Source organism: Artemia sp. Qi Xiang Cuo, chromosome 4 (genome assembly GCF_049724085.1).
Source record: "Artemia sp. Qi Xiang Cuo chromosome 4, ASM4972408v1, whole genome shotgun sequence".
Taxonomy (NCBI): Eukaryota; Metazoa; Arthropoda; class Branchiopoda; order Anostraca; family Artemiidae; genus Artemia; species Artemia sp. Qi Xiang Cuo.
Genome location: NC_142797.1, coordinates 65,988,726 through 66,015,908, shown reverse-complemented (window position 1 = coordinate 66,015,908; position 27,183 = coordinate 65,988,726). Strand labels below are relative to the sequence as shown.

Here is a 27,183-nt window from a genome sequence, read left to right as displayed (position 1 = left end):
ATGGCAATCTAAAAATTTTGATTGGATATGTTGGGGGAAAAGGGAGGTGTGAGAGGGGGGTTAGTTGCACTCAAATCACTTTTGACTATTAAAAAGGGCACTAGCCCTTTGAATTTCCAATTGAATGAGCCATTTTTCGAGTTTCAATGACAAAGCTTTCAATAAAAACCTTAAATGCCACCAGGATATTTCTTACAACCCTTACCCTGAGGGCTGTGGGGGGAGTGTCATCCTCAAAGATATAATTTCCGGCCCTTTCAACTACTTTGAACAAAATGGCTATTTCAAAATTTTGATCGGATGCGTTTGGACAAATGGTGGGCGTGGAAGGGGTGGTAGTTGCCTTCCAATCACTTTCGACAATTAAAAAGGCCACTAGCCATTTCAATTTCTAATCAATTGAGCCCTTTTTGAAGTTTCTACGACAGCACTTTCTGTAAAAAACCTTATATGCCCCCAGGGCATAACTTACAACCCATGCCCTTAGGGCTGTGAGGGGGTTGTCATCCTCAAAGACCTAATTTCTGGAACTTTCAACTACGTTGAACAAAATGCCTACTTCAAAATTTTTATTGGTTGTGTTTGGGAAAATGTCGGCGTCAGAGGGGGGTTAGTTGCCCTCCAATCACTTTCGACTATTAAAAAGGGCACTAACCCTTTGAATTTCCAATCGAACGAGCCTTTTTTGAAGTTTCTACGACATCACTTTCTATAAAAACCTTATATGCCCCCAGGGCATAACTTACAGCCTTTGCCCTGATGGATATGGGGGAGTGTCCTCCTCAAAAACATAATTTCTGTGTGGAAATGAACTACGCAAAACAAATAGGCTAACTCAAAATTTTGATTGCATGTGTTTGGCAAAATGGTGGGCGTGGAAGGGTTTGTTAGTTGCCTTTTAACCACTTTCGACTATTAACAAGGACACAAGCCACTCCTATTTCCAATCGTATGGGCCCTTTTCGAAATTTCTATAACAATTCCTTCGATACGAAGTGCCCTGGTCTAAGAGCAGGGTAAAAAAATACTACATTGTGCCAACATCATTCTTTACTTAGGCAGCGCTATTGCGCTGCCTATGATTGATGGGGCACGAAGCAAATCAGTTTAGTTGAATGAAGCATTAAATAAATTTCAGATTTTTTTTGCCACGAGGAGGGGGTTGTAACCCCATAGCACCCTTATTTAGGTTTAGTCTTAATAAAGGAATATGTAAGATTAGCTTATAACTCCTCCTCCATGCCCCTTTGTATAGATAGATAGATAGATAGATAGATCGTGTATTTCAAAAAGCCCAAGAGCCATATACACACAAAAAATTATGAAAATAGAAAAATTACAACAGAGCAAATTACAAACACACATTAACATGAATACATAGCGAAAAATACCTTCTGGTAAAATACAAAAAAAAGGAAGATAAAAGATTAGCTTATAACTGCTCCTCCATGCCCCTTTGAATATTTATCTGTAATAGCTGATGCAAAATTATAGCCTATATCATTAAACACTGTTGAAAAAATCAATCGGATCAACTAGTTAACTACAGCATTCAGATAATTAATGTCTAAGAGCTTCCCATTGAATGTCTCAAAATTACAGTTGATAGAGTTTCGGTCTTATTTGGCCCAAAAGGATGTTTTGCACCACACAGTGGAGGATATCAAGACTTTGCTACGGCATTATCTCTTCTGTTATTTAAAATGAGCAATAGAAATTCTTGTTTTTGTCTAAATTAACAGTTATTTAGTTACAATTATTTACTATACAATTCAACTAAAGATCAATTTTTGAAGTAAAATCAACTTGGTGGACTGTGATGAAAAAGTTGAGAGAAAGGACAAATAGACTTGAGAAAACGCCAAGACAGATAGACTGAGTAAGAGGCACAGTTAGCATAAACCTTTTTCAAAATTGCGTAAAAATGATGTCGTTTAACTTGTTGATAGATAGTCTAGTACATCCTAGATCTAGATTGTACTATTGACAGATTCTAGTACAATTAAAAGTCAATTAACCATTACTAGTAAAATTACTTTTTAATGTGATTCATTGGGAAAACAAATACAGACACAGACAAATCTTTTAAGCTGACGGATGTCTTCTTGACCTTCCTTATGAGCTAAAATAAAAAAAAATCATTTTTTTTTAGATTGTGACTTTAAACTCCTGCTGCAGATTTTGGTTATCAAATACACTAGGCCTTGGGATGTGATTTCAATTAATATCACTGCTGTTCTCTTCTAGATAATACTTTTTCTCCTTTACTAAAACCATTCAAAATTTCTCATTTTATCAACTTTTAATGGACAGCTTTGAACTGAATGTACTTTATATTTTTCGAATCGTGAAAAAGTGTTACTTACTTTCCTTTCTTTACTTAGGTCCCAACCATCCTTGTTGGGCGTTTTGAGACCACTCCTCAAGCTAGAACATGCGTAAAGGCTTGTCATATTGTTCTGTTTGGACCAATTATTAGGACCTATTAGGTCCAATTCATCCGTGTTGGGCGTTTTGAGACCACTCCTCCAGCTAGAACATGCGTAAGGGCTTGTCATATTGTTGCAATCTGGCAATCTTGCTGCAATCTAACTGGCAATCTAACTGGGCAATCTTGATATGGCTGAAGTCAAATTTCTTCTTCAATCGCTTTAATACTCTGTCTAGTGGACGAAGGACACAAAGAGATCCGTCAAAGGTGAGTTCGGGAGGCGGCTCTGCTCCATTTGCTTGACGTGGCGGAACCTGTAGAGTTGATGTTAATTGATTTGACTGAGAATTCTTTCAGTGGACTGGAGTCTTTGAGGTGCTTCGCCATTGGTTATGCAGTCAGAGTATTTGACTGTAGTAATGGGAGGAAGGCATGTCATCTAGAATGCTAATAGTTTGCTTTCGTCCTCGGTTTTCAGTGTTCAAGTTTTACATTCATATTTTACTATAGGAATTATTAAACTGTGGAAAAAGTGACTTTTAAGTTGGTTGGAGAGATTGTTAGTTTTCTAGATGTTAGCTGGTTATTGGAATTTAGATCTAGCAAGTGCATGTTACGTTTCATTTCAGAACTGTGGCAATTATCAGAGAAGAGTAGGCTACAAAGGTACAGGAAGTTGTCAACCGTGCCAATATGTCTCCCGCCTTTGGTGATAACAGGGGGGTTGTCTTATACATGTCTTACAGTTATCATGACTTTAGTCTTGCTGACATAGATCTCTATCCCGAAGCCTTTGTGGCATCGTAGAGTTTATCGACTTGTGGCTAAAGTCTTCTTGAAGAGTTTGCTAGCTTAACAGTATCATCAGCATAAGCAAGATAGTCTATCAGCAGCCTTCCTAATGTTGATTTTTAGTCCAATTTTCTTGGTCACAGAACGGCTTTTAAAAAGAGTTTCAAGAAGTGGGGTGATAAGATGTAATCCTGAAGTGCTCCCGACGAAGTTTTGAACTCTTCTGAACACTTATCAGCGTTTAATACTTTGCCTCGAACTTTTTATAAACCGTTTTGATAGCCCTTCGTCTTCGGTCACTCTTAGATTCAATTGAAAAAAAAACTTTCTTCCATTTGAAAACAAAAAGCATCATTGAAGCTTAAAACTAACAGAAGTTATTCCGCATATCAGGGGACGGGGGCTGCCCATTTCTTAATTTTTTGCTGGTTTCGCTAACGTTTTTTAGTTCTTTAAACAAGCTTCTTATCTCGATTCAACGACATTTTTGTTTCAGCAGTCGTTCGTAAGGAATTGAAACAAGAAGTACAACTTTAGCATAAAAAGTGAGGAACTGAGGAGTCATTACCTCTCATATGTAGAGTTTTCTTGCTTAGACCTTCTTAGTCTTAAGGTAAAGATTAATTCTTGCCGACTTCCTTCCATTCCATTTTTATATTTATCTGAGGGCTCATTAAGAGTTAGACAATCGGGGTATTGAAATGTGCTCTCTTAGACATATAGCCCTCCCTCTAGGCCTACACAATGACCCACTAACCCTCTTTCATAATAGATAATGCATGATTATTCATTGCTAAACCAAATTTCATGAAAACTTAACTGAATAAACTTATTTAGCTTAAGTATTAATGTAAATATCTACACTAACCATTTATTTTGTATTCGATGTGTGACTTTCCAGGAACAAATACGCCACCGTGTGGCATTACTTCCTTTGCAACTAGGAAGCTCTATATATAATTTTTGTGTAATTTTAAATTGATTGGCTTGATAGCAACATGGTCTTCGGTGAGGAAAAAATGTAGTTTGCTGCCACCAAAGAGTAGAAAACCACACTTTCCCGTAGCCCAATCTTTTTGGTCACTTAGAAAAGACAAATAAATTCTCAATATCTGTTTGAATAGACTCTGTACCAATTTTCTGCAATTTTTTTTGTGTGCACACAATTTTCTGTGTGCATTTTTTTTCCAATGAATGAGATTGAAAAAGTAGTTTTACTAGTAATGGCTAATTGACTTTTAATTGTACTAGGATCTCTCAATAGTACTATCTAGATCTAGGATGTACTAGACTATCTATCAACAAGTTAAACGACATTATTCTTACGCAATTCTGAAAAAGGTTTATACCAACTGTGGCTCTTACTCAGTCTATCTGTCTTGGCTATTTCTCAAGTCTTTTTGTCCCTTCTCTCAAGTTTTTGATCACAGTCCACCAAGTTGATTTTACTTCAAAAATTGATCTCTAGTTTAATTGTATAATAAATAATTGTAACTAAATAACTGTTAATTTGGAGGAAACCAGGAATTTATATTGCTCATTTTAAATAACAGAAGAGATAATGCCGTAGTAAAGCCTTGATTTCCTCCACTGCGTGGTGCAAAACATCCTTTTGGGCCAAATAAGACCGAAACTCTATCAACTGTAATTCTGAAACATTGAATGAGAAGCTCTGAGACATTAGATATCTGAATTCTGAAGTTAACTAGTTGATCCGATTGATTTTGTTCAACAGTGTTTAATGATATAGGCTATAATCTAGCATCAGCTATTACAAATAAATATACAAAGGGGCATGGAGGAGCAGTTATAAGCTAATCTTTTATCTTCCTTTATTAAGACTAAACCTAAATAAGGGGGCTGTGGGGTTACACCCCCCTCCGAGTGGCAAAAAAAAAACTGTTTCTGAAATTTATTTAATGCTTCATTCAACTAAACTGATTTGCTTCGTGCCCCATCAGTCATAGGCAGTAAAGAACGATGTAAGTAAAGAACGATGTTGGCATAATGTATTATTTTTTTTTTCTTTGTCTTAGACCAGGGCACTTTGTATCGAAGGAGTTGACTTATAAACTTCGAAAAGGGCCCATTCGATTGGAAATTGGAGTGGCTTGTGTCCTTATTAATAGTCGAAAGTGGTTGGAAGGCAACTAACACCCCTTCCATGCCCACCATTTCCCCAAACACATGCAATAAAAATTTTGAGATAGCCATTTTCTTCCGCTTAGTTCATTTCCACATATAAATTATGTTTTCGAAGAGAACATTCCCCCACAGCCCTCAGGGCAAAGGTTGTAAGTTATGCCCTGGGGGTATATAAGGTTTTTATAAAAAGCGATGTCGTAGAAACTTCAAAAAAAGCTTTTTTGATTGGATATTCAAAGGGTTAGTGCCCTTTTAAATAGTCAAAAGTGATTGGAGGTCATCTAACGCCCCTCTCACGCCCACATTTTCCCCAAACACAACCAATCAAAATTTTGAAATAGCCATTTTGTTCAACGTAGTTGAAAGTTCCAGAAATGAGGTCTTTGAGGATGTCAACCCCCCCCCCCAACACACACACACACACACACAGCCCTCCGGGCAAGGGTTATAAGTTATGCCCTGGGGGCATATAAGAGTTCTTATAGAAAGTTTTGTCGTAGAATCTTCAAAAAGGGCTCATTTAATTGGTAATTGAAATGGCGAGTGCCCTTTTTAATAGTCGAAAGTGAATGGAAGGCAACTACTACCCCTTCCAAGCCCATCATTTGTCCAAACGCATCCAATCAAAAGTTTGAGATAGCCATTTTGTTCAAAGTGGTTGAAAGATCTGGAAATTATATCTTTGAGGATGGAACTTCCCCCATAGTCCTAAGGGTAAGAGTTGTAAGTTATGTCCTGGCAGCATATAATGTTTTTATTGAAAGCTTTGTCATTGAAACTTGAAAAATAGATCATTCAATTGGAAGTTCAAAGGGCTAGTGCCCTTTTTAATAGTCAAAGGTGATTTGAGTGCAACTAACCCCCCCCCTCCCATCCAACTTTTCCCCCAACATATCCAATCAAAATTTTTAGATTGCCATTTTGTTCAACGTAGTTACAAATTTTAGAAACTAGGTCTTTGAGGATGATAACCCCCTCAGAGCCCTCAGGGCAAGGGTTGTAAATTATGCCCTGGGGGCATATAAGGTTTTTATATATAGTAATGTTGTAAAAACTTCAAAAAGGGCTCATTTGATTGGAAATTTGAAGGGCTTGTGTCCTTTTTAATAGTCGAAAGTCATTGGAGGGCAACTAACCACCCTTCTCACTCGACCACCATTTTCCCAAACACATCCAATCAAAATTTTGAGATAGCCATTTTGTTTGACGTAATTAAAAAGTCTGGCAAATTTGTTTTTGAGGATGAAATCCCCCCACCAAAAGCCCTCAGGGCAAGGGTTGTAATTTATGCCCTGTGGGCATATAAGCTTTGTTTTTATAGAAAGTGTTGTCGTAGAAACTTCAAACAGGAATCAAATAGGATAGAAAATTGAAACGGCTAGTGCCCTTTCAAATAGTCGAAAGTGATTGAATAGCAAGAAATCTCTCTCTCACGCTGTCCATTTCCCCAAAAACATCCAATCAAAATTTTTAGATAGCCATTTTGTTCAACGTAGTCGGAGAGTCCGGAAATTATGTCTTCGAGGATGAAAACCCCCTCATAGCGCTCAGGTCAAGGGTTGTAAGTTATGCCCTGGGGTATATAAGGCTTATATAGAAAGCGTTATAGTAGTAACTTCAAAAAAGGCTCATTCGATTGGAAATTGAAAGAGCTAGTACCCTTTTAAATAGTCGGAAATGATTGGAGAGCTACTAACCCCTCTCTCAGACCCACCATTTCCCCATACACATCCATTAAAAATTTTGAGATAGTAATTTTCTTCAACGTAGTTGAAAGTTCTGGAAATTAGGTCTTTGAGAATGACAACCCACCCCCTCCCCCATCCCCGGGCAAGGGTTCTAAGTTATGGCCTGGGGGCATATAAGGTTTTTATTGAAATTATTGTCGTAGTAACTTCAAAGGGGCTCATTCAATTGGAAATTGAAAGGGCTAGTTCCTTTTTTAATAGTTGAAAGGGATTGGAGAGGAACTAGCGCCCCTCTCACCGCCACCATTTCCCAAAACACATCCAATCAAAATTTTGAGAAGATAGCCATTTTGTTTAACGTAGTTGAAAGTTCTGGAAATTAGGTCTTTGAGGATGACAACCTCCTAAGAGCCCTCAGGGCAAAGGTTCTAATTTATGCTCTTGGGGTATATAAGGTGTTTATAGAAAGCGTTGTCGTATAAACTCAAAAAGGGATCAGTCGATTGGAAATTTAAAGGGCTAGTGCCCTTTTCAATAGTAAAAAGTAATTGCAAAGTTTGACATTTTTATAGTAAAGATCGATGTGGATAAATTTTTTTTTTTTTTTTTTTTTTTTTTTTTTTTTTTTTTTTTTAGACTCTTTTTTTTCTCTATGCCTATGCGTATTTTTTTTTTCCAAGGGTGATCTTACCAATCCAGTAGTCCTAGAATACCGTGAGAAGGACCAAAAAATTGGAGGGCAACATGGCCCCCTCCCACGCTCATGTTTTTCCCGAAGTCACCCAATAGAACTTTTAGTTAGTTTTGTGTTATTTGTATTTAATTTAATAAAAAAAACTTTTTTTTAACTGAAAGTAAGGAACGACGTTAAAACTTGAAACGAACAGAAATTATTCCGTATATGAAAGGAGCTGTCTCCTCCTCAACGCCTCACTCTTTAAGCTAAATTTTTTTATTGTTTAAAAAAATAGAGTTGTGAGAAAGTCAAACTTTAGCGTAAAGAGTGGTGCGTTGAGGGGGGGGACAGCCCCTTTCATATACGGATTAATTTCTGCTTGTTTTAAGTTTTTACGTCGTTCCTTACTTTCAGTTAAAAAAACTGTTTTTTATATGTATATTTTTTTGAACGTTTTTGAATTAATACATTTTTTTATTTTGGCTCACCGTATATGAATAATTAAAACAAAATTCGCTTATTAATTTTACTTTTATTTGGTTAAATGGCTTTGTCGAAACTTGTTTTATTTTATTTACGAACGTTTTTATTATTAATAAATATACGTAACTTACTAATTAACTTACGTAACAAACTTCAACATTCATAGATTTTTAATACGTATATTAGGGGGCTCACCCCCAGGTCAATATATTGCTCTTTAAGCTAAAGTTCGAATTGTGTTCCAATTCTTTAAAAATGACACCTTAATCACAAAGGCCGTTAATTAGAATATATAGCTCTTATGAAAGTACTAAAAAATCTTTGGCTTAAAAAGCGAGGTTTTGACTAGGGGGTGAACCCAGTCATATACGTAATATTTTCTGTTCGTTTTAAGTTTTGATGTTGCTCCTTACTTTCAGTTGAAAAACTTGTTGTTTTTTTATTTAATTTCTGATCTTTTCTTTAGTAATGCTGGGAAATCCGGCACCCCCTTCATAGCAATGTCCCTTCCCCCATACTTCCCAATAACCAATACTTTATGTTAACATTGGGTAAAGTTCATAATTTTCAGCCCTCCCCCTGAGGACTTCGGGGGATCAAGTCATCCTAAAAGACATAGTTATCATATTTTCGAACATGCTGAACAAATTGGCTACCTCAAAATTTTTATGGGGTGACTTTGGGAAAAAAATAAGCTTGGGAGGGGGCCTAGTTGCCCTCCATTTTTTTTCACTTAGAAAGGGCACTAGAACTTTCAATTTCCGTTCCACTGAGCCCTCCCATGATATTCTAGGACCACTGGGTCAATATGATCACCCCTGGGAAAAAAAAGAAGAAAAAAAAAAGAAATAAACACGCATCTGGTATCTTTATCGGTATCTGGTATCGAAATTGGTATCTTTTTTCTGGCAAAAAATGCGAAATTCCACATTTTTGTAGATAGGTGCTTGAAACCTGTACAGTAGGATTCTCTGATACGCTGAATATGATGGTGTGACTTTCATTAAGGTTCAATAATTTTTAGGGGGTCTCTCCCCCTTTTTTCTAAAATCAGCCAAATTTTCCCAGGCGCGTAACTTTCGATGGGTAAAATTAAACGTAATGAAACTTATATATTTTAAATCAACATTAAAATTTGATTCTTTTGATGTATCTATTGGTATCGAAATTCCATTTTTTTAAGTTTCGGTTACCATTGAGCCGGGTCACTCCTTACTTCGGTTCGTTACCACGAACTGTTTGATAATGCATCAGTACCGTTACATATAATATCAGATACAGTATATTTTTCATTATGCTAGATATTGATATCTATCGGAACGCAATTCCATAGAAAAAATGTCAAACAGACTCCAAGCTCTTGAAACTAAATGAAAGATAATAAATCAACTTTAATTATAGTAACCGTATAGTATATACAAAACCGTATACAAAACCAGCTGCTAACCTTATTTCCTACCTTAACCACAGCAGTGTTATTCTCATATATAGCACTAATCACTTTAATATATTTGTCTGGTATACCATACAAGGATAAAACCTTTACTAAAGCCCTTGTATAAACAGAATCGAACGCTTGCTCATAATCTATAAAACTGAGGACCAAAGGTGTTTGAAAACTCAGGCACTTCTCAATTATTAGCCTAGGAGTGAAAATATATATTAATGTGAAAGTGCTATGTACGAGAAAAACAAGGCTACAGTTAAGGTAGGAAATGAGGCTAGTAGCTTGTTTCCTACTAAATCATGGGTTAAGCTGGGTTTTGTTCTATACCGATTTTTATGGATCATTCGGATTGCTGTCATTAGAAGAACAGCATAAACTGCTGTTTATCTGCTTATGACTGTCACTGTATATGAGACCGAAATATCCAGAGATCTTGTCATTGTTTTCACTGTCTAATAAAAGCATTTATCCCCGTTAAACTGTTACTTGTAAGCGATAAGGTTGATTAAGGGATAAACAGCTAAATACCAAATTTGCTATTATAACCAATGATATTGAGCAAAGGACCTAAAATAATTGGAGGATGGCTAATTAGAACAAAAATTTAAGGTTCTAGTGGCCTTCTCAAGGAACAAAATCGTCTAAAAAACAAAATTTGAACCGAACTCTTTCTTACTGTACATGTTTAATTTTACCCAGCGAAATTGTGACCCTCGGAAAATCTGCCTGAATTTCAGAAAATGGGGTGATTTCGTCCAAAACAGTCAAGGGATCTTAATGTATACAAAAATGTGGAATTTAGTTTTTTTGCCAGAAGAAAGAGCACGGATTTAGTTTTATTAGTTTTTTTTTTCTTTTTTTTCTCAGGGTTGTCATATCGAACCAATGGTTCCAATAAATCAAGAGAGGGCTCATTTGGACTAAAACATAAGGTTCTAGTACCCTTTTCACGTGACAAAAAAGATTGGAGGGTAACTAGCCCACCTCCATAGCCCGTTTTTCCCCCAAAGACATCTAATCAAAATCTTGACACAAGTGTCCAGTTTAACTTAGTTGGATGGTCGAATAAGTATGCCTTTACGGACAAAATGATCCCCATACTCCCTGGGAAGAGGGATGTAAGTTATGCAATTTGCCTATTGTTCACGTACAATTTTTGATAGTGGGATGTATACAGAAATTTCCCGGGAGGAGATTTTCTGCGGGGGGAGTTTCTCACGGGAAGAATTTTCCGTGGAAATGAAATTTTACACAGGGAGTTTTCTCTGGGGAAATTTTACGAAGAGGGGGGGGGAGGAGTATTTCCAGGCATGGTTTCAAAATAGGCAGAAATTGGATTTATTTAAAACTCAGTTTTTCCAGCTGAAAATAAGGAGCAGGATTAAAACTTCAAACGAACAAAATTACTCTGTATGTGTAGGGGGCAGCCGCTTCCTAAATCCTTGCTCTTTACGCTAAAGTATGACTCTTTGTCAGAATTCTTTACAAAAGACTACTGAAACACAAGGGCCGTTGAATTTGAATGAGAAGCAACTTAAAGCAACATTAACACTTTAACGTAAGGAGCGAGGATTGAGGAATTGGCAGCTCCCCTTATATACGGAATTAATTAAAAAAAACTTTTTCCACAAAATAAGTTTTTCAAAGAAAAGTAAAGAACTCCATTAAACAAAAAAATGAGCAATAATACAATAAAATAATCTACCAAGCGTGAAACTACCACAAATGAGCATCGATAAATAAATGAAACCCAAAACGAACAGAAATTAAAATAAATAACCGAGTTAAGCTCAAAATGAGCAGAAAAAAACATAAGTTGGGCGCAAAACCCCTATGCCTTCCCAAGACCAGAACAAAATTTGCACTTTACTGAAAAAAATATAAATGTTTACTTTTATAACTTTAATAAATCAAATAATATTAACATTTTGATTACTAAATATCAGTATATTTATATTAAACTGACAATGCACATTCATTTGTATTTTTGTCAGTAAAGTAAAAAAAATTTCTGGCCCTGGGAAGGCATCGGGGTTTTGAGCCCAACTTATGTTAATTTCTGCTTGTTTTGAGTTTGATTCGGTTATTTATTGTAATTTCTGTTCGCCTTGGGTTTCATTTATTTATCGATGCTGATTTGTGGTAGTTTCATGCTTGGTAAATGATTTTATTTTTGCTCATTTTTGGTTTAATGGAGTTCTTTACTGTTCTTTGAAAAACTTATTTTGTTGAAAAAGTTTTTTTTAATTAATGTCTGTTCGTTTTATATTGACATAGTCTTTTCAGGGAAAAAGAAAATAATAATTTAAATATTTTCATTTTCTTAAGAATTTATAGTTTGGCCTGATATTTGTATGCTGGAGAAAAATTTTCAGCCATTTTTAACAACATACACCCTTTTAAAAATCTGGACACAAATAGTAGTGTTTAATTTAGTTTCATACCTCCTCTAGTTGACCTGAAATTGAAAAATTTATACCATTCACAAAAAAATATGTGTACTTTCTTTGATAGCTTGGATTTTGATTTGGTTAAATTTAAAGATCAGAAGTAGCCCCGAAAGTTTGAACATAATACCCTCAGTCGTTCTTGGGATACTGCTGAGATGCCTTATTGGGAATTAGCATTAACGCAGTGCATTTTGATTTAATCTTAAGGCAACATTTAGTTTTTAAACATAATGGGCAAATGGGAGGGTAGGCGTGGGATGGTGAGCGTGGGAAGGGTATTAGTTGCCCTCCAATCACCTTCGACTATTAAAAAGGGCATCAGTCCTTTCTATTTTCAATCGAATGAGCCCTTTTTGAAGTTCCCATGACAACTCCTTCGATACAAAGTTTCCTGGTCTAAACAACAACAACAACAACAACAAATAATACATTATACCCACATTTATCTTTTCTATAAAAATGTCAAGCCTTCAAATCACTTTCGACTATTAAAAAGGGCACTAGGCTTTTCGATTTCAAATCGAACTAGCCCTTTTAGAAACGACAACGCTTTCTATTAACACTTTATATGCCCCCAGGGTATAAATTACAACCCTTACCCTAGGGGCTGTTAGCGTGGTTGTCATCCTCTAAGACCTTATTTCCAGAACTTTCAACTACGTTAAACAAAACGGCTATCTCAAAATTTTGATTGCATGTGTTTGGGGAAAAGTCGGCGTGAGAGGGGGTTTACTTGCCATCCAATCACTTTTGACTATTAAAAATGGTACTAGCCCTTTCAATTTCCAATCAAATGAGCCCTTTTGAAGTTTCTATGACAAAACTTTCAATAAAAATCTTATATGCCCCCAGGACATAACTTACAACCCTTGCCCTGAGTGCTGGGGGGGGGTGTCCTTCTAAAAGACCTAATTTCCATTATTGTCTACTACGTTGAAAAACATGGCTATCTAAAAATTTTGATTGGATGGATTTGGAGGAATGGTGGGCGTGAGAGTGGGGTTAGTTACCCTCCAATCACTTTCAAGTATTAAAAAGGGAACTAGCCCTCTCAATTTCCAGTTGAATGAGCCCCTTTTGAAGTTTTACGACAAATCTATCTATAAAAACCTTATATGCCCCCAGGGCAGAACTTATAACCTTTACCGTTGGGGCTCTGGGGGGTTTGTCATCCTTAAATACAAAATTTCCAGAACTTTGAACTACGTTGAAAAAATGGCTATCTCTAAATTTTGATTGAATATTTTTGGGGAAATAGTGGGCGTCAGAAGGGGGTTAATTACTATTCCCTCACTTTCAACTATTAAAAAGGGCAATTTCAATTTCCAATCAATTGAGCCCTTTTTGAAATTTCTGCAACAACTTTCTATATAAGCTTTATATGCCCCCAGGGCATAACTTATAACCCTTGCACTGAGGGCTCTGAGGGGGTTATCATAATAAAAAAACCCTAATTTCAAGAACTTTCAACTACGTTGACCAAAATGTATAACTAAAAATTTTGATTGGATGTGTTTGAGAAAATGGTGGGCGTGAGAGGGGCGTTAGTCGCTCTCCAATCACTTTCAACTGTTAAAAAAATCCTTTCAATTTCCAATTGAATGAGCCCTTTTGAAGTTTCTACGACAACACTTTCAATAAAAACCTTATATGCCCCCAGGGCATAACTTAAAACCCTTGCCCAGAGGGCTGTGGGGGGATGGGTTGTCCTCCTTAAAGACCAAATTTCCAAAACTTTGAATTACGTTGAATAAAATAGCTATCTAAAAAAATTTTTGGATGTATTTGGGAAAAGGTGAACGTGAGAGGGGGGTTAGTTGCCTTCAAATCACTATCAACCATTAAAAAGAGCACCGGACCTTTGAATTTCCAATCAAATGAGCCCTTTTTCAAGTTTCTACAGAAAAGATTTCAATAAAAACCTTATATGCCCCCAGGGCATAACTTATAACCCTTGCCCTGAAGACTGTAGGGGGAGCGTCCTTCTCAAAGGTATAATTTCCTGAACTTTGAACTATGTGTAATAAAATGGCTATTTCAAAATTTTTATTGGATGTGTTTGGGGAAATGGTGGGTGTGGAAGGGGTGTTAGTTGCCTTCGAATCACTGTTGACTATTTAAAAGAGCACTAGCAATTTCAATTTCCAATCGAATTAGCCCTTTTTGAAGTTTCTATGACAATGCGGTCTATAAAAATTTTATATGCCCCCAGGATATAACTTACAACCCTTTCCCTGAGGGCTGTGTGGGGGTTGTCATCCTCAAAGATCTAATTTCCAGAACTTAAAACTACGTTGAATAAAATCGCTATCCCAGAATTTGGATTAGATGTGTTTGGGGAAAAGGTGGGCGTGAGAGGGGGGTTAGTTGCCCTCCAACCACTTTCGACTATTAAAAAGGGTACTAGTCCTTTGAATTTCCAATCGAATGATACTTTTTTGAAGTTTCTACGACAACGTCTTCCATAAAAAAAAAATTATATGTCCTCAGGGCATAACTTACAACCCTTGCCCTGAGGGCTGGGGGGGAGTATCCTCCTCAAAAACATAATTTCTATCTGGAAATCAACTACGCTGAACTAAATGGCCATCTCAAAAATTTGACTGGATGTGTTTCGGGAAAGGGTGGGCGTGGAAGGGGTGTTAGTCGCATTCCAATTACTTTCGACTATTAAAAAGGGCAAACGCCACTCCAATTTCTAATTGAATGAGCCCTTATCGAAGTTTCTACGACAACTTCTTCGATACGAAGTGCCCTGCTCTCTATGAAAATAATTAATAAATAATATATTTTGACAACATCATTCTTATATGTCCCCAGGGCATAACTTTAAACCCTTGCTCTGAGGGTTGTGGGGGAGTGTCCTCCTCAAAAACATATTTTTTATGAGGAAATCAACTACGCTGAACAAAATGGCTATCTCAAAATTTTGATTGGATGTGCTTTGGGGGAATGATTAGCTTGAGGGGGGGGGGGGCTATTTACCCTCTAATCACTTTCGACTATTAAAAAGGGCACTAGCCACTCCAATTTTCAATCAAATGAGCCCGTTTTGATGTTTCTACGACAACTTTCTCGATACGAAGTGCCCTGGTATGGGAAACAAAAACATTAAAAAAAAAAATAATAATAATACATTGTGCCAACATCGTTCTTTACTTGGGCAGTGCGATTGCGCTGCCTATGATAATTTTTGTTTATTTTAACTTTAATGCCACTCTTTTCTATCAGTTGAAGACACCGTTTTTTATATATTTAATATGAGTGCTAAGACGCTGAGAACGCCTCTTCTATTGAGGAAGCGGTAGTATTGATGGCACATTTTAGTTTTTATCAAAGAAGAAGTTTTTATCATCATTTTTTTTTCAAAGAAGAAGATAGATTTAATGAGAAATTTTGGTTGTTTAGCATCATAGCACTGTTAAAAATTCAAATTTGAGAGCCAACAGCAAGGATATAACGGGGAGAGAGGACAACACCTCAATACAAAGACCAAGATGATAAATTTTTTTTTTTTTTTTTGTCATAATTACATGAAATTAGTAGGGCTTGATTATTTACACTTAGTTAATTTTTTTTCAAAAGCTATTGGTAAATGATACTATTCATTGTATTCTAAAAAGACTTCAGTTAAGCAATAGCTAAACTTATACCCAAAGAGGGTAAAAGGGTTTTGAAAGAGTTGATAGCCCTCGTTGACTCATCGGATAACAACAATTATTTACATTTCGATTTATTTGATTTGTTTCAGGTTTTAATGTCAGTCATTACACTCCACTAAAAAAAAAAAGTAGTTTTACGAAAGTGTTTTGAAACTACTATCAACACAGAAGGTAAAGAGTTTTTTTTAGAACTCTTTTAGAACTCTTTAGTAAAGAGTTCTGTAAAGAGACTTAACAACACATTGTAAAGAGTGATGTTGGTCATATTCATTTTTATTCTTTCTCCTTTTTATTGGCTACTTTGTACAGAAGAAATGGTCATAAAATCTTAACAAAGGGCTGATTTAATTGGAACTCGATATTTACAGTGATCTTTTAAAGGTAGAAAATTAACACCCGTCACACCCAAGACATCAAATCCAAAATCTATGACAGTAGCTTCATTCATAATGGACAAAAGAACCAAAAATATAACTCCAGGGGGGGGGGGTAATTCTCACAGCCTATAAGAGAAATTGTAAGAAGTTAAGGCAGATATCATATTCTTAGCAGAAACATTTAACTAGACAAACGAGAATATTGAACTTATCTTAAAACTTGAATCATAGATAGAATACAAATATGTACGATGGAAAGCAGCATTGGGATTATAATCCATCCATACCCTTTTTATTTGCTACCAGCTTTATAAAAAATAGGCATGTTACACCTTGTTTGGAACAAAATCATTCAAGAATTTTTAATCCTAGTGTAAAAATAAGCAAAGTCCAAGCTACGGACCAGCTTGTCGCAAGAACTGCTAAATCCAAGTATAACCCAACGCAAATATCTTATAACACCTGGTTCAGTGCAATAATGATCGAAGTCCAAGCTGTGGAATTTTGTAGACTTAGTGACGCAACGATCTTATCCATAGCTCTGTACCAAAGATAAGTACTACTTCGGCACTAAATGAGAAAAATCCTGACTCAGAACAAAAATTAAATTTAAAAAATAAGTTTTTTCTAAAAATAAGGAGCGACATTAAAACTTAAAACGAACATAGATTATTCCGTATATGAAAGGGGCTGTCCCCTCCTCAAAGCCCCGCTCTCTACGCTAAAGTTTTTTATTGTTTTCAAAAATAAAAATGTGAAACAAAGTCCAACTTTAGCGTAAAGAGCGAGGCTTTGAGGAGGGGACAGCCCCTTTCATATACGGGATAATCTCTGTTTGTTTTAAGTTTTAATGTCACTCCTTAATTTTAGTTAAAAAAAACTTGTATTTTGTTAAATTAAATTTCTGAACTTTTCTTGAATTAATGCAGCTTTGATTTTGGCTCTCCGTATATGAATAATTAAAACAAAATTTACATATTAATTTTAGTTTTTTTGGCTAAATGGCTTTCTAAAAATTTTGTTCTGACGTAACTTATGAATTAACTTACGTAACGAACTTCTATATTCGTATGTTTTTATTACGTATATTAGGGAGTTCGCCCCCTAGTCAATACCTCGCACTGTACGCAAAAGTTCGAATTTTGTTCGAATCACACACCCCTGAATTACAAAGGCCGGGTAATTAGAAAAGATAGCTCCTTTGAAAGCACTAAAGAAACTTTAGCGTAAAGAAAGAGGTATTGACTAGGGAGTGAACCCCCTCATATACGTAATAATTTCTGTTCGTTTTAAGTTTTAATGCTGCTCCTTGCTTTCAGTTGAAAATATTTGTCTTTTTTAATTTAATTTCTGACCGTTTTTTAAATAATGCTTGGAAATCCGGCGCCCCCTTTACAGAAATGTCCCTTCCCCCAAGGAAAAATCTTCCATGGAAAGATAATCCACCGTAACCCGATATTCTAGGGCTACTGGTTCGATACAATCACCCATGGGAAAAAAAAAAATAAAAAAACATGTATCCGTATAATCTTACTTCTGGCAAAAAATGCAAAATTTCACATTTTTGCAGATAGGAGCTTGAAACTTCTGTTATAGTCTTCTCTGAAATACTGAATCTGATGATGTGATATTCGTTAAAGTTCTATGACTCTTAGGGGTTGTTTTCGAAAATAAGACAAATTTTTCTTAGGCGCGTAACTTTTGATGGGTAAGACTAAACTTGACGAAATTTATATATTTTAAATCAGCATAAAAATTTGATTCTTTTGATGTATCTATTGGTATCAAACTTTTTTTTTCCATTTTTTAGAGTTTCGGTTACTATTGAGCCGGTTCGCTCCTTACTTACAGCTCGTTACCACGAACTGTTTGACAAGCTAAGCTGCAAACAGACGTTACTGAAAACCGAGCAGTGTCCTGACTCATTAACAGGGTCGCCAACTGCCTACATCTAAAAAGAGTACAAATCGAGTCAAAAAAAGAGAAAATCTTGCTCAAAAAGAGAACAAGTCAAAAAATTTGCGCGCAGGCGGCTCCCGACATGCGACCAGCCCCTCTCACTGGTCTCACCACTCTCACATAATTTTTAAAAAATTATAAATTATTCTGCGATCAATAAGCATATTATCTTTAAATCTTTTAAATATATTTCAAATAAGGTCAGAAGGGTTCCCTACTTAATTGAACCACTAAATAATGAGTTAGATAAATATAGACATATTTCTCACAAAAGCCCATGGGCCATGGATGTTACAAATACAACAAAAAACATAAAACATAATAAGTATAAACACTTTGAAAATTTCACTATGATAGAAAACCCTCACTATGTCTCATCCCCACACTCACAAAATTTCCCAAATTTTTTATATCTACTTTGCAACTACTTCCTATTTTAATTTCTAAACAACTTCTATGCATGACTTCCCTCCCAAAAATTTTTCTTCTAAATACCTTCAGTTCTTCACAATAACGCATAAAATGTTCTAAATCTCCAAACTATCCGCACATCGGACAAGTGAAGGGACCACTTCGTACCTTAACCTTCCCTAAATACTTTCTTCTCCCCCCAAGTGGCATGAAATTCCCTCTTACTGGTAAAACCCATTTTAAAATATCATTTTGGAGCCCAAATTTTAGATATATTTCTTCTCCCCAGGCTTCTTTAATTTTTCTATTTATTCCAAGGGATTGGGACTCAACCTTTTCTTCTTGTCAAACCTGGATCTCTTGATCTTGTAGCACTTTTTCCAGAGTTTTTGCAATCAATCCTGTTTCCACCCCAGGCCTAATACCGTCACTCCACCAGCCTGATAGCCCACAATTGTCTAGTATACTCTTAATTTGCACAGTCCAAGAATCTTTTCTTTTATCCAATAAAATTTCATTGAAAGCAGTTTTTATTAACCGATAATTGGCATAGCAATAATTTTTTCCCAATAACCTACTATGCTTACTAACTGTTTATTTCTTAAGCTAAAAAGACCCAGATCGCACTTTATAACAATGCTATGAAAATTTTTATCTAACCCTATTAATCTTTTAAAATAATGTAGCTGTATCCTCTCCATTTCCACTCTCTTCTCGTGTCCCCATATCTCTACCCCATAATGTATAGCAGGTTCTATTCTACTTGCAAAAATAAGCTTTTGTAGCTTGAAATCCTTCGCTCCAATATCCTTAATACAACTCTTTAAGAATATTCCAGCTAAACTTTTACCATTACTTGACATTAGAGCTACGTTTCTTGTCCGCTTACCATTTGAAACAAGTCTACAGCCTAGGTAACCATACTCCTTCAGTACTTTTATACCTCCCCTCCCGTAATTAAAATTTTCTTCACGTGTCTTCACTCCCCTTACAAAAACCATTACTGCTGACTTCTCTAGATTTAAAACCAGTCTCTTTTCCTTAAAATTCTTTTATACACTCTCTATTGCACGCTGCAGATTCTGTCCACTATTTGCCAATAAAGCTATATGATCGGCGTACAAAAGTGCGGACGTTTTTTCTTATCAAAAAATTGCAATTCACTTACTTTCCTTTTCCTTAAATAGCTTTCAGTGTCATTATTATACAACGGAAATAACTTCAGTGACAAAGTACAACCTTGTTTTACCCCTAACCTGCACAATATTTCTCTTGATGTTTCCTTACCAACCCGCACAACAAACTTTACCCTCAAATACACTTGTATTAAAATCACAAGTGTATAAAATACACTTGTATCCGCACAAACTGACGCGGTATTCCTAAATTAATCAAATAATGCATAAGAGTTTCCCTATTTACACTATCGAAAGCACCTTTTAAGTCCAAAAAGGCTACAAACAAATTATCCTCTTTTTTCCTGGTATATTTACTAATTAGACAATAAACGATAATAATTCTCGTTATTTTTATAGCTAGAAGGTAATGTTTTGCTAGAAATTTGCATGTGTTAATTTTGATCACTTGGACCTTTAACTTAACTATAGTTGACTTCATCAAAAAATTTAGGTAAAGTTTTGTGTCCCATTTGTCCAAATATTTTGAAAGGAATATTAGAGATTCAAGTAATTAGTCATTAACTATAGCTGACTTCTCGGTAGTCAAGTCAAATACCGTGCCATAGCAGCTCAAAAAAATTGGTGAACACATTCTTAGTCGCACAATTGAATTCTTCTTCTTCCTCTGCGGGAGTTTCTGCATCTTTCCTTTTCTTGTAAATTCATTTTCAGTTCTTATTTGAAATGAATGGTTTTCTGAGTACATTCCCGGAAAATGAATAGCTGCTTGTTTGGCAAAAATACTGATCTGAGTAAATTAAGTTTGAGTATATTAATGAATATAAATAAATGCGAACGACACAAAAATTCTAAGAAAGGTGCATTTTAAATCATGTGAATTAGAGAAAAAAGTCTTTATGGGTAGTTTATCCAAACAACACAGAAGTGTAAATTTAGGTTTACTGATTTCCAAAAATAAGATCGATAGCTTTCAAAAATGTTCAATGATTAAAATTCACATAACGTTTCATTTCGATGCAATTTGAATGTCGATCGAGGAGAAGTTATAACTCAACAATAATTACACGGAATTTTATAAATAATAATAGTTAACAAACCAAATTGTTTATTGCATCTCCAAAGAATGCTTGTGCCAAACAGCTTTTGACTTCTTTCTAGTAAATTTGAATTTCTACGTTTTCACTTGTTAGATTGACTTTTATTTGATCTACTTCTTCTTAAATGATTGGAAACACTAGAATAACGACTGGGAGACGGCACAGGCAGAGATAACAGAGAACATACCGCCTAACTGTTGTATCTTTTGCATTCAAATAGTTTAATTTGAAGTTTTTTATTTCGCTAATACTTTTTCTATAGTCAATTCGTAAAAGAATGCAAAGAGGTAATAATTGGCAAAAAGAGTGCAATTCCGGTCCGTGGAGGGAAAGAGTGCAATGAGGTGAAAAGTGTGCGTTGCACGCGAAAAGTGTGGGAGTTAGCAACCCTGATCAATGGAAAACGAGTTCTTCATTTGAAGCGAAAATGAGTTCAGTGCTACTCCATGCACTGCATTCCTGGCCAAAGGCAGATAATCAGGTAACTGCGCCATGCGGATCGTTGATCAGAATACAAAGTTTTTTCTTTTAATTTTCACTGAGAAAACAACAACTAGCCTTTCTCAAATGAAAGAGCTAATTGCGAGCTGCGGAGTTTCGCTGACTCGATGCAAGATCGAGGCTTGGTCCTCGGGCTTTGGAAATCACAACGACATATGATTGAGATAGAAATTTTTCCGATCGAATTGAGATAGAAAATAATCACCAGCATTTTTAAACTTTTTCTTTCTTTGGTAGGAAAATGTGCTTTATTTCAATATTAAAAAACACCCTCTTCGAAACACATATCGTTTTGAATAAAGCACAAATTACATTCTAGCCATTACGAAGTTTGAGTGGTGGGATCAGCCCTGTTATTTGATATAATTCCAGTTCAACACAAGTTTAAGTGGACAATTCATTTTAACTTCTGTTTGTTTTAGGTTTCATTTATGTATTCGATTGTGATTTCTGTTCCTTTTAAGTTTAGCTTATTATACATATTACCATACCCAGATTAGTATGCGTGTTACTGGCATTGTTTTATTTTTCTTGTTTTAAGTTTCAGCAATACTCTTTGCTTTTATTTGAAAAACATTTTTTGTTTTTTTTGCATTTTTAGAAACTATTAAAAACTTGAGGCAAATATTACAATATGAACGTCCTAAGATAAAAACGAAATATATAGCTTACATTTTTCACAACTGGCTTCTTATTTCCGTTACATTTTGAGTCCAAGGATAATTTCTTCTGTTTATTTTTTTTTAATTAAATCACACAAATAAGAAAACACAAATATTTATCTATAAGACAGGATAATAGTTTTGAAAAAGACGCTAATAGCTTTGAATCCTTATATTGTTCAAAACATGTTTGAAAGCCTCAAGACATTACAACGAATTCTTCTAGTTCTTTCGACAAACTTGATATCGACAAAACAATAAATCAATTGAGATTTTTCCCTTCAAACCGAAAGAAAAGGTTGAAAATGTAGGTATTTCTGCTATAAAAGACCCAGTCCAGTTAAAATTAGTGAGCCTTAGTGAATATTTACCAATAGAAGGGCGAAATTAAACTAAACTTTCACTTGATGTAAAATATACGATAACAAAGTACTTCTGATTATTAATAAAAAAATAAAAAAAAGATCAGATATATTAACAAACAAAAAACAAAAATAAGACAAATACAAGGCACTAATCCCCAGAAAGGCTCGATGCTCTATGCTATAAATAATATATTAAAAAATAAAAAGAGAGAGAGAGCGAGAGAGAGAAAGAGAACAAGAAAGATTAGAAAAGATATAAGCGATCTGTAAGAATTCCTTCTGATACCTCAGCAAAAACTCAACCGGCTCAAGTAGAACAAGAACAATTTTTAAAGATAATAATAACAAAAATAATAATAATAATAATAATAATAATAATAATAATAATAATAATAATAATAATATTAATAATAATAATAATAATAATAATAATAATAATAATAACAATAATAATAATAATAATAATAATAATAATAATAATAATAATAATAATAATAATAATGATAATAATAATAGGGTGCAAACGGGCAGCTTTTCCTCTTGAAGACAAGAATTGTATATGAAATATAACACTTGTATCATAGGCAGCGCAATCGAGCTACCTAAGTAAAGAAGAGTGTTGGCACAATGTATTATTTATTTGTTCTAGACCAAGGCACTTCGTATCGAAGGAATTGTCATAGAAACTTCGAAAAGGGCTCATTCGATTGGAAATTGGAGTGGCTTGTGCCCTTTTTAATCGTCGAAAGTGATTGGAAGGCAACTAGCACCCCTTCCAAGCCCACCATTTTCCCAAACAAATCCAATCAAAATTCAGAGATAGCTATTTTGTTCAGCGTAGTTGATTTCCAGATATAAATTATGTTTTTGAGGAGAACATTCCCCCACCGCCCTCAGGGCAAGGTTTGTAAGTAATACCATGGGGGCATATAAGATTTTTAAAGAAATCGTTGTCGTGGAAACTTCAAAAAAGGCTCATTCGATTGGAAATTCAAAGAGCTAGTGCCCTTTTTAATAGTCAAAAGTGATTGGAGGGTAACTAACCCCCCTCTGACGCCCACCATTTCCCCAAACACATCCAATCAGAATTTTGAGATAGCCGTTTTGTTCAACGTAGTTGAAAATTCTGAAAATTAGATCTTTGAGGATGACAACCCTCCCACAGTCTTCAAAGCAAGGGTTATAGGTTATACCCTGGGGGCATATTAGGTTTTCATAGAAGGAATTGTCGTAGAAACTTCAAATGGGGATCATTCAATTGGAAAGTGAAATGGCTAGTGCCCTTTCTAATTGTCGAAAGTGATTGGAGGAAAATAAAAATTTTTAGATAGCGATTTTGTTCAACGTAGTTGAAAGTTATTAGACTATCCCCAAGGAACTAGAAATTAGTTTTTTGGGGATGATAACCCCCTCAGAGCCCTTAGGGCAAGGGTTATAAGTTATACCCGGTGGGCATATAAGGTTTGAAAGCTTTGTCCTAAAAACTTGAAAAAGGGCACATTCAATTGAAAATTCAAAGGGCTTGTGCCCTTTCTAATAGTCAAAAGGGATTGGAGGGCATCCAACCCCCTTCTAACACCCACCCTTTCCCCAAACACATAAAATCTAAATTTTGGGATAGCCATTTTGCTCAACGCAGTTGAAACTTTTGGAAATTAGGTCTTTAAGGATGAAAATACCCACAGCCCTCAGGGCAAGGGTTGTAAATTATGTCCTGGGGGCATATAATGGTTTTATAGAACTAGTTGTCGAAGAAACTTCAAAAAGAGCTGATTTTATTGGAAATGGAAAGGGCTAGTGCCCTTTTTAATAGTCGAAAGTGGTTGGAGAGCAACTGACCACCCTCTCACACCCACTATTTCCCCAAACAGATCCAATCAAATATTTTAGATAGCTATTTTGTTCAAAGTAGTGGAAAATTCTGGAAATTATGATTTTGAGGATGATAAACCCCCCAAGCTCCTCAGGGCAAGGATTGCAAGTTATGCCCTGGGGGTATATAAGGTTTTTATAGAAAGTGTTTCCGTAGAGACTTTAAAAAGAGCTCATTCGGTTGGAAATTGAAAGGGATAGTGCCCTTTTTAATATTCAAAAGTTATTGGAGGGCAACTAACCCCCCTCTCACGCCCACCATTTCCCCAAACACATCCAATCAAAACTTTGAAATATATATTTTGTTCAACATATTTGAAAATTCTGGAAATTAGGTCCTTGAGGATGATAACCCCCCCCCCCCCCGACCCTCAAGGTAAGGGTTTTAATTTGTACCCTGGGGGCATATAAGGTTTTATAGAAAAATTTGTCGCAGAAACTTCAAAAAGAGCTCATTTTATTGGAAATTTAAAGGGCTAGCACCCTTTTTAATTGTCGAAAGTGATTGGAGGGCAACTAACCTCCCTCTCACGCCCACATTTTCCCCAAAAACATCTAATCAAATCTTTGAGATAGCCATTTTGTTCAACGTAGTTGAAAGTTCTGGAAATTATGTCTTTGAGGATAACAAAACCCCCACACGCCTCAGGATAAGGCTTTTAAGTTATGTCCTGGGGCCATATAAGGTTTTTATAGACAGCGTTGTCGTAGAAACTTCAAAAAGGGCTAACGCTATGGGAAATTGAAAGGTCTATTGCCCTTTTTAAAAGTCAAAAGTGATTGGAGGGTAGTTAACCCCCCTTTCACACCACCATTTTCTCAAACACATCCATTCAAAATTTTGAGATTGCCATTTTTTTCAAGGTAGTTGAAAGTTTTGGAAATAAGGTTTTTGAGGATGACACCCCCCCCCACATACACACAGCTCTCAGGGTAAGGGTTGTAAGTTATGACTTCGGGGCATATAATGTTTTTATAAAAAGTATTGTTGTGGAAACTTCAAAAAGATCTCCTTCGATTGGAAATTGAAAGGGCTAGTACTCTTTTTAATAGTCGAAAATGATTGAAGGGCAACTAACCGCCTCTCACACCCACCATTTACCCAAACACATTCAATCAAAATTTTGAGATGGCCGTTTTGTTTAACGTAGTTTAAAGTTCTGGAAATTAGGTGTTTGAGGATGACAATCCCCCCCTCCTACAACCCTCAGGGCAAGGGCTGCAAGTTATGCCCTGGGGGCATATAAGGTTTTTATTATAAGGTTTAATATCTGTAAGCTACCACTGCTATTACAATTACCACTAGTCCCCGGCGTCGCACCTATAAGAGAATACCGACACGATCAATGTTGACCAGAAATGTTGACCTCAAATCCCATTTTTATTTCCAAGATATTCTACCTGTTCATGAGGTAGAAACTTTGCGAGTCGCTGGCTGGACGCTGGTTTTCTTCGTGTAGATCTGGTAAAAACGAGTAGAAATCTGGCAAAAACGAAATGGTTGTGGCATTTCAGAACCCTTGCAGTGTAGTTGAAATATCTAAGAGTATTCCTAACAGAATTAATTATCAAAATTAGTAGTATTTTTATTCGTTGAAAATTACTGTATACAAAACTTTGAATACCGGATCACAAAATTCATCATTTATCTTGGAATATTAGTGCAAGTCGAAAAAATACTCCTTCAGGCAAACTTCAGAAGTATATAGGAACTGCGGGATGTGGCTATATTTATCGTGAATGAGAATCAACTCATCCACTCTGTGTGGACTGAGGCCATTTCTCTTCTAAGTCGCTATCATAGTCACTATCTGGCCTACCACCAAAAATAGGCTTTTGGGGTAGAAACAAACCCCGGAGAATAGGGGCAAGGGTTGTAAGTTTGGCCAAGGGGGTATTTAAGGTTCTTATGGAAGGGATGGCTGTTTAACTTCAGAAGAGGCTCAGTCTTTCTCCCTGAAAAAGACTATGTCAATATAAAACAAACAGAAATTAATCAAAAAAACCTTTTGCACAAAATAAGTTTTTCAAAGAAAATTAAAGAACTCCATTAAACCAAAAATGAAAAAAAAAGAATCAAATAATCTACTAAGCATACGACTACCACAAATCAGTATTAATTAAAAAATAAGGCCAAAACAAACAGAAATTAAAATAAGTCAAGCCCAAAACTAGCAGAAATTAATCTGAGTAGGGTTCTAAACCCTATGTGTTCTAAAAGCTAGAATATAATTTTTACTTTACTGAAAAAAATTGAAACGATTTTACTGAAAAAAAATGTATATTGTCAGTTTAATATGCATATAGTGATATTAATTCCTTAATATCTTAATTAAATTTTGATTTCTTAACGTTATAAAAGTGAAAACATTTATAGGATTTTTTTACAGCAAAGTACAAATTATATTATGCCTCTTAGAAATCATAGGGCTTAGAAATCTTACTCAGAATAATTTCTGCTGGTTTTGAGTTTGACTTATTTTAATTTCTGTTTGTTTTGGGTTTCATTAATTTATTAATACTGATTTTCGGTAGTTGTATGCTTGGTAGGTTATTTGATTCTATTTTGTTCACTTTTGGTTGAATGGAGTTCTTGACTTTTTTTTAAAAACTTATTTTGTGTAAATTTTTTTTTATTAATCATTAAAAATAACTTGGCAGCATTGTAACACTACTTATGTTGACTAACCTCCATCCCCCTAAAAAAAAAAAAAAAAAATCTTAAAAGGTCCCCACAAAATATTATACATAGTTTCAATTTGAGTTTTGGAAAATTCCTATATTTAGGTCAAATGAAATACAAGATAGTGGACGTCATAATCCTCCACACAAATGAAAACTAGGAACCCTTAAATAGAATAAGTAGCCTATGTGCCTTATGCTGCCCTGCTTTAGCTGTTTATCAACACTCATATTTGACGCTGCTTAAATACTAGTTTAAAACTGTAAGTCGGTAAATTGTTCCAGCAAAAGTCTGTTCTAGCATTGGTGTACACAGGGGCAAGGTTTATGATGTGTTGCAAATG

The 27,183-nt window shown here is 35.4% G+C and overlaps 1 protein-coding gene across 2 annotated transcripts in view; it reads right to left on the bottom strand.

Moving 5' to 3' along the window:
- The window catches only part of LOC148953342 (octopamine receptor beta-2R-like), a 433,562-nt gene extending 411,528 nt beyond the window's left edge, over positions 1–22,034 (bottom strand). Inside the window, exon 1 of one of the 2 annotated variants that reach the window (XM_089087630.1) lies at positions 21,931–22,034. In XM_089087630.1, the coding sequence (XP_088943756.1) occupies positions 21,931–21,932 (2 nt within the window). In that variant the 5' untranslated portion in view covers positions 21,933–22,034. The remainder of the gene's footprint in view (positions 1–21,930) is intronic. The other variant, XM_089087631.1, reaches the window with a different exon arrangement.
- Between the last annotated feature and the right edge of the window lie 5,149 nt (positions 22,035–27,183).